The 8,604-nt window shown below is 47.5% G+C and overlaps 1 protein-coding gene across 2 annotated transcripts in view; it reads left to right on the top strand.

The window, feature by feature from the left end:
- The window catches only part of LOC109304852 (cell surface glycoprotein CD200 receptor 1-A-like), a 58,889-nt gene that overhangs the window by 41,594 nt on the left and 8,691 nt on the right, over positions 1–8,604 (top strand). Inside the window, exons 3-5 of one of the 2 annotated variants that reach the window (XM_019527678.1) lie at positions 2,168–2,476; positions 4,220–4,468; positions 6,940–7,045. In XM_019527678.1, the coding sequence (XP_019383223.1) occupies positions 2,168–2,476; positions 4,220–4,468; positions 6,940–7,045 (664 nt within the window). Of the gene's footprint in view, positions 1–2,167; positions 2,477–4,219; positions 4,475–6,939; positions 7,046–8,604 lie in introns of both variants that reach the window. The other variant, XM_019527677.1, reaches the window with a different exon arrangement.

Below are 8,604 nucleotides of genomic sequence, written 5' to 3'. Positions count from 1 at the left end.
CCCTAAGGACTTGGGGTCACTGTTATATTCCTAATGCTGCGTTACTGCCAGTGCAGCTCCAGCAGGGACAGAAGTAGGAGAGCTGGTGGGGAGCAACCACCAGAGATTCTGACTCAAGGCACTTTACATTAGGTTAAACGATGTGATAGTAAAATAGGCCTGTGTCCTAGCTACACAAGGGCACTCACCTGGCTGTTACTGCCAGTCATACAACACAAAGATCTCCCAAGAAAAAACCTAGCTCAGTAATGCATAAATATTATATAGCTCCCTGAAGATGCAGAATAAGTTTGTTTTGTCTGCTGTAATGCAGGAAATAAATCCAGAAAAAAGCAATTTCTGTAGGACTGAAAAGGTTGAATTTGCCTTTTTCAATCAATGTTGACATTTTTGTGGTAGTCTTGTGCAGACATGATATTTCTATTCAGTTTGATAATACACAGTGCTCATGATGATTCATCCACATGAAGCAGACATACTCAAATATATAACACTTTCAGATTCACAGAGCTAAATCTAAGAGGAGGCTACAACATACTCTCTCTAGTCCCATAAATCCCAGGTCAAATTTACTCAAGTTAGAAGTGATATGATCTTCTAATCGCCAATGTCACAATCTTCATGTGGGACCCAAAAGTATAACTGGGTTCTTTCTGCCTCCTACTCCATAAGCAGTGAAGGCTTTTTGAGTGGAACTTTATGAAAGTAATGCTAAGGAGCAGGGGCTGGTGGTGGGGGAAGAAGTGGACTGAAAATCCCTCAACAAAGGCTGCCTTGGCTCTACAGGTCTACCAACATTAGCAGCTTGTTTCTGGGCATGTCTACACATGCAATGAATGCAAAGCAATAGACTCTGGAGTTTACTGACCTGGATTTTATTGCTCACAGTCACGCTGCTTGAATGTGCACCCAGGAACAATAAACTCCAGGGCAGTAAACCCCAGAGTTTATTGCCATTTGGACATATGCTGGGGAGTGCAGCAAGTTGAGCCAGGTCACAGCAGCCCTGGCTGGCAGAGGGCTGGAAGGTCAGCCTGTCAGCCTAGGGCTTCTCCTCCCAGCTCAACATGCTGCGGAAGGGCTGGCTGAGGCACATGGGTGCTTCACCATGGGGCTAGCTGGCAGACTGCCCCAGCACAGAAACACCCTTGTGCTACAGCTAGCTGGGTCAGAATCTACATGTGCAGTGCTGTGGAGTTTTTTATTCCACAGCAGGATAGTAATTGTATTTACAAGTACTAACCTGCTGCAGAGTAAATTAGTTTACTCCATCCTAATAGGAGCACACATGTAGACCTGGCATGTTTACTGCACATCTAATTAGTCCACTGCTAAGTAAACATCTTGTGTAGAAATGCCCACTGTCAGATAAATACACTCATCCAAGTTTGGCTTTCAGTAACCTCAGTGTAATTCTGACCTAACTCCATTAAATTAAAGGATTTGGTTCATGTTTATTCTAGTGTACCAAGGCATAATTTGTCTTTGTGGGATGGGGCAAAAATATTGAACAGGTGGGACTTAATATGTTGGATGGTTTTATCAGAGGAATTCTGTCTACACTTGGGCTTCCACCAGCATAGCTACAACAAAAATAAACCATATAATGCCATATTCATGCTGGTAGTATTATGAACTGTTGACCAGGGTGTGTACCACCCACAAGTCGCTCTGATACTGCTGAGCTTCCAGCTATTAAACCTAAACCCCTGCTGTGGATGGCACAGTAGCAGCAAATAGCCAGAAATGGCTGTAGTCTAGAATAGGCTGATGGCTAAGGCTGTGCTCTCCACAGCACCATTTTTCATCACAATTGCTGCCAAAGCCAGAAGAAAATAAAAAGTTATCCCAGGAGCTCCTCCAGCACAGCTGTGCCCACAGGGTCAGCCGGGCTCCACTCCCCACCAGGGCTCACCTTCTGAAACTTGGAACTGTGGCTGCAGCAGGGAGAAGATTGTATGGAGCAGGGGATAATCCTACAGACTGGGGGCACAGGCACACATTAAATTAGCAGTCCATGGTTGAAGCTATGAATACATGGAACAGCTCTAGGATCTGAAGAGGTCCGAATAAAGTAGTGCAGTGCATTACAGGTCATTGTTCTAAGACTTGGAGTAGTTTCCTAGGTGACTTCTCAAGTGTCTTCCTTTCCCTGTGCCTTCTCCAGAAAACATCAGCGGGTCTGCCGGTAGCAGGGTTCTGCTGCCCTGTGCTAGCCCTTCATGGGACAGTCTGGTAGCAGTAACTTGGAACATACAACCATGGAGTGGAGCTCACTGCAGCCTGGCCTACAGGAACGACACACACATGGTGACCAGAACAAACTGCAGTGAGAGACTGGACTGGAAGTCTGAACCAGAGCAGAATTTTACTCTTCAGTTTCCATCAGTACAACTCACTGACGAGGGCTTTTACATCTGTGAAATTGTAACCAGTGATGGGAACTTCCACCAATGCTACTGTCTGACTGTGTTAGGTAGGAAACACCTTGTCCTGTTCTTCAGTGGGCTACATGATCAGACCCAGGCCTGACACTGAGCTTCTCTCCCCATACAAGGATGAGAACACAACCTAGGAGATTCCTGTACAGAAAGAATATCAGGCTGGGATAATCCTAGTTACAATTTGATCTCTAATTCCTGTGATTACCCCCTCTCCTTTCCTTCTCTCCAGCCCCCTTTCCCTTCTGTTGCCCCTTGCGCTCTGAAACCTCACTCTTTGGCTGTGTAACTGGAAGGGACAGACTTGAACAAGTTTTCTATTGGTTGTAAAGACCCATCCCTGTCCATTCCTTAGAGGGGACTTCTGCCCAATTAAGGAAAGGTGCCAGAGCAACAATCTTAGTAACCAACATCCTCCATTCACAGCAGGCATGACTCCACAGGTAGCAATTAGATTGCTAGACCCATAAAGGAGGGGACAATGAAGTGAAAAATCCACTAAGAGTAGGAGATGTATGTTGTGCTGACCATGTAGTTCTTTTCCCAGATGCCATTTTTTTTAAGGCACCAGTTCCAGCTGGATGCCCAATTACACACATTAATACTGCAGACACCTGCAGCAGTAGTGTAACTTGGGGCAGAGGTGAGGCAATCAGGGCAGTAGCCCTAGCTTCCCACTTGTGAGGAACATAAAGCTAGCAGTCACTGCAATTGCAAGCTGGCTCTGCCACTGCCACTGCTGCCCCATATACTGTCACAGTCCAGGGTGCCACTGCCTTGTTATGCCTCTAAATTTCAGAGTAAGTGTTGAAATCAGAAACAGATTAGTCTTTTCCCTCTGCAGACCTGAGGTCACTACCAGGAGTTTCTCATTAAATGAACCTGGTGATCTCTTCTTGCTGAGTAGATAGCTGCCTCACAGAATTGATACATAATTTTGGGATAGGAACCCATTTTTTGCCAGGAAAAGCCCAGGACTGGAAGAGCAGAAAGTGTTACTGGGCAGAGCTTCACTGGAAGAACTGTTTGAATGGGTGAAAACTTCTATAGCATTAGCTAACACTATATTGAATCACAATCAACCCCCCGCTTTCAAGAGTGCTATAATTTAACAAATTTATCCCACTTAAAAACATTTGATGTTGAATTCAGACAGTCCCACACTCCTAAGACATCCCTTAGTTTACAAAGACTTCTGAACAACAAACAGCTGCACCTAATGCTGTGTAAAAGTTTTCATCCATAGATATCAAATTACTTCAGGACAACACCGCTATTACTTGCGTGATACAAATTGAGGAACTGGGCACAAAGAGGAAGTGATCTGATCAAGCTTATGCAACACCTCAGTGGCAGAGCCAGACACAAAAACCATGTCTCACTGCCCTAAAGGAAGGAGACTGGGACCTGGATAATGGACAGATGAGCTTATGGTCCTGTCCATTCAGCTTCTGGGGTGGAGCTGGATACTTGGTCAACCAAAGCAATTTAAGGAAAAGGCCCTCAGGAGCACCTTGGCTGACTAGTTCTTAGCCTTCCTCTTGTTGGTGTTCACATGTTGGCCTCAACAGCCTCTAGTCCCGGTGTGGATGAAGGTACTTTTGGTTTTTTTGTTCCAGCTTGATACCAGAGGGCATGTGGTGAAAAGACCCTTGATTGCCAGTTCTACCTTCACACCCATTCTCATCAATTTGTAAGGCGCTTGGGTAGGAGTGAGAAAGCGCCATCCTAACACAGCAAATCCATTTCAAATCTTTCCCCTCTCTCATGCCTTGCAGTCCCTCCCAAGGTCACCATGAATTGTAACGCAAGTGGCAATGTGGTGTGCAAGGCAGCTGCAGGAAAGCCAGCTGCACAAATCTCGTGGGTCCCAGAAGTCTGTGACAGCGCTACAGATGAATCTCACCCCAATGGGACAGTGACTGTTCTCAGCACATGCATTGCTAACACCACTGCAGACAGTCAAGTAACCTGCTTTGTCTCTCATCCAACGGGAAGCCAGAACCAGTCCATAGGCTGCCCCTCAGGTAACAGTGAGTACCACTTTTATTCTGTTCAGGCTGCACTCATCATGAATGAACCCACATGCATCTCTGCCCAGGGAATCATCAGTGACACTGGTCAGGCTGCAGCAGGGACCTTGAAGCTGAGCTGACAATTCCAATGAGCCCCATAAACTGTCTGGAAAGGGACATCTGGTAAAGCTACAGAAATCCTCTATAACATGCTAGACTGATATGGTACTTCTTCCTGTCCCCATTGTATAGGGGTGTCCAACCTGAGGGCCAGGGCCAGGCAGGGGATTGTTACTTGGCTATGGAGACTTTCACAGCTCTATCACCAATTACTGTGGCCCATCTAGATAGTGGCCACAAGTCATTACAGCCTGGTGGCTATAAGGTGATGTGTGAAATGAAGACAAAACCACCTTAATGCCCCACAAGAGACAGTCCCTTTTGGTCAGAGCTATGCATGTATGGGACCTAAGTCACAGCTGTCACCTGCTTTGATTTTATAATACTCAGCTGAAGAGGAGCAGAATAGAAATTTGTTGGGATACCAGTATACACGCCCTACTGGAGGAACAGCTGACAGCGCAGGAGAGCAGCATCCACTCAAGGGTCCAGCCTGGAGATAATGGATGCACACCCTCATTACCTCAATTGTGAGGAGATAGCGACTGTGTTGTGTTTTGGCCTTGAAGAGCTATATGCTATAGACTGAATGATGACTGAGGATCCTGGTTTTCTCTGTTTAAAAATCATAAATTCCCTGACTAAAACCCCCCCCAAATCTGCATTTTTCTGTGATTAAAATGAAACATCACTATATATGCAGGTATCAGTTGAACGCAATGTTTTATTGATATATTTACAATTTTAAAGCGATTTGTAAGCCTACCAGTTCCTCAAACACTATAATAAAATTCTAAATACCTATATATTTTGGCATTTAGTTTTGGGTTTTTTATTATGGAAAATCAGAGCTTATCCTGCCCCCTTCACTCACCAGGATGCAGGTCCAGCTGTAACTGTTCCCCCACACTGCTTTGTGGTGCTGAGCAGCCCTGATATGCTGGTGCCCTGCCCCTGCCAATGCCATTGCCCCTCACTCCAAAACCTCAGGCCCCCCAACCCCACTGATACCCCTCACTCCCCACCCACAGCCCCCTCGGCCCTGCCAGTGCCCCTCACTCCTGACCCCCAGCCCCACAAGCCCTCCTGTTGCCCCTCACTCCCCAAGCACAGCCCCCTGTCCCCCCACAGCAGCACCTGAACCTTGGCTGCTACCCACGGGAAGCAGCAGCTGCTGCAGTGGAGTGGAGTGCAGAGCCCCGCACTCCCTCCCACATGGGTGGCACAGCTAGAGCAGAGCCTGTGTGGGGTGGGGTGGTGGATGTGAGCCAGCAGCTGTGGGCTCAGGGCTACCTGCCCTGCTCCATAGCCCAGCGGCTGAGACCCAGCGCAGCAGTGCAAAGCAGGGCAGGGAGGCTCAATGCCACCACCAGGAGCCCCGCACCACCATGGTGAGGCACCCTCTGCCCACCCAGCATCAGTGGGGGTGGCAGTGCAGGATTTTATGTCCCGATGCTGCCAAGCAGGCAGGGGGTGTTTCACCATGATGGCATGGGGTTCCTGGTAGTGGCACTGAGCCTCTCTGCCCTGGCACACTGGGTCCTGCCTGCTGGGCCACAGAGGGCCCGAGGGAAAGGTAGCAGAGCGGGGAGCCCCAAGCCCACAACTACCAGCCTGCACCTGCCCTCACCCCACACACAAATCTGGGGGGCACATGCCCCCATGCCCTCCCCAGGATTGCATGCAGCAGCAGGAAGCTAGCTCCCCACTGCCCTCTGGATGAACCGCCCACGGCTCCTTCCTGCTCTCTTACATTCCAGCCTCAGGCCCCATGCACCACCCTGGCTGAGCAGCAGCCCCAGCTCCAGCTCCAGCCCCAGCCTTGTCCAACTCCTTGTCCCTATGGGGACCTCAATTCCCCCCCAGACTTACCTGCAGGGCCCTGCTCTCATACTTCCTGGCTGCTGTGTGCTTGTCTCCATGTGTGCATGTACATGGCACCTCCTGCTCCCTCCAGCCCCTTGCAGGCTGGAAATTCGCCAGCCTGCAAGTGCCAACCTGCTGTTTCCCACATTTTTCTCCTTAAAATGAGAAAATCCAGGTTTTACCGTGTTTTTCTGTGGTGAACAGAAAACCCGGATCCCTGGTGATGAGATATACAGAGCCCTTCACAATGACTGGAACACAACCTAGCAGTTGAAGGGCATGATAGGCCACCAGGAGATTTCTAGCTCTGTCAGAGGGTTTACTCATGAGTTTGCACAAGTCCTATAATCTCTTTGTCTCAGGTTTGGCTTTTGCTGAGCAGTGATAATATTTTTTTATTATTTTATTTTTTAATATTTCAAACAGTTTATGGTCTTCATATGGACATAGTAACAGAAATGGCCTGAAATACTGACATGCACTCTCTCTCTTTTCAGAAAAAGGTAATGAATGGGTTATCTGCGTTGCCACCCTTGCTGGTCTCATGGTCGGCATCCTATTTCTTTTGGCTTTCACTTACTGCTATAAGCTGTATCATGGCAGGTATGTATGATACGGTGTTAACAAATTAATTTGCCTAGAACTGAGAGAAAGTTTAAAGTGGTATGTGGTATCATTTCAATGCTATGCAAACATCTCTGATGAGGAGCATGTGGTATGGTGCAGCAGAGAAAGGCAAAACAATTCACAGTCAATCTACATGGTATTCATGATCCATCTTTAATTAACTCAAGTACCAGGAGCAGTAGAGCTGCAGCATCATGGAGTTTTGCCTAGGCTAATCTGCCCTACTTCTAAGTATGCATTATAGCTAGGGGTCTACCCATCTCAAGGAGGCACCAGGCTGATTTCAGGAGCAGATCACACGGCCAGCTGCCATTTTTGAGGACTTATTGTAGCTGGCACCACCCCCCCGTCTCTGATTGGCTATGGGGCCCTGGTGGCCCTGCCCCCCATGACTGATTGGTGGAGAGGGCTCTCTGCTAGAGGGCCCCACCCCTCATCACTGATTGGCTGAAAGGGATGTTTGTCAAGGGACCCAGAATTTTATTTTTAGTAAGCATTTTTTTTCTCACAGATTTCACAGAGATCATCTGATTTTGCAGTTTGCACAAAATCTGCACAATCACGCCTTGTGTAGGTCCCTAGTTATAGTCAATGCTGAAACGTGCTGCTGGAAGTATACTGCTAGTGGTACTTGAACTAGTAAATGCAAAGCTAGTTTGGGTACCTCATTGCTACTGCGCAGTAGCTTCTAAAAATAACTGCGGGGACAGCTCTGCATCGTACCGTCAGTTATGCAACTACGCAGTCCACCACTCATGTAGACACAGCCATTGTGGCTTACCTGTAGAATTTTCCTGCCAAAATGGACAATGAAGAAAGATAAGTTGTTCTTTGAATACTACAATGTCTGTCAGTCTGCTCCTTTTGGCCACCTTTTGGGGAGGATGGGGATCAATTTATCTAGGTAGTAGTTGTCTCCCAGCTGCAGAGGACTAAGCATGACTCCTCTGGCAGGTCATAAAGAGAGTAAAACTGCAAAATTTTTGTTGCTTTGCTGTTTAAAGAACCTCCCAAAGTGGAGCTGGGCTTCGCGTCCACCAGGATGGGATGAAATGACTCAGAGGGAGGCAGTGCCAGTGTAAGACTGCACAAAGCACAGCATAGGAAATTCAGGACAGGGCTCCACGTGCACCAGGAGAGAATACTTCAGTCATCTCATTAACTATGAAACTATGAAATTATGAAACTATCTCCTTTCTCTAACCCACTCCATGCTCCCACTACTTCAATTCATGTCCTCCTTCTTCTTCCAAGGGGGCTTAATTCATGGAGAGAAAATCTGATTCAGGGCATAATACTTACAGAGGGCCTCAACTCCACCACTCTGCTTTCTGCTTGTTCTTAGAGCTCCCAAGCCTTGAGCAGAGGGTGCACAACTAGAGAGCTATGATACCAGGGGCATTTTTACACGTTGCCATTTGAGCTGCTCAAATGTTGATTGGTGTTAGTGAGTTTGGAACAGTCACATCTTAAGGCTTAAAACCTTCTTTGACTGTCCCCCACCTTCACAGTTCTGACTTGCCACTACAGGGCTG

The sequence above is a fragment of the Gavialis gangeticus genome, unplaced genomic scaffold (genome assembly GCF_001723915.1).
Source record: "Gavialis gangeticus isolate Ggan-Ray unplaced genomic scaffold, GavGan_comp1, whole genome shotgun sequence".
Taxonomy (NCBI): Eukaryota; Metazoa; Chordata; order Crocodylia; family Gavialidae; genus Gavialis; species Gavialis gangeticus.
This window is presented reverse-complemented; position numbering and strand designations above follow the sequence as displayed.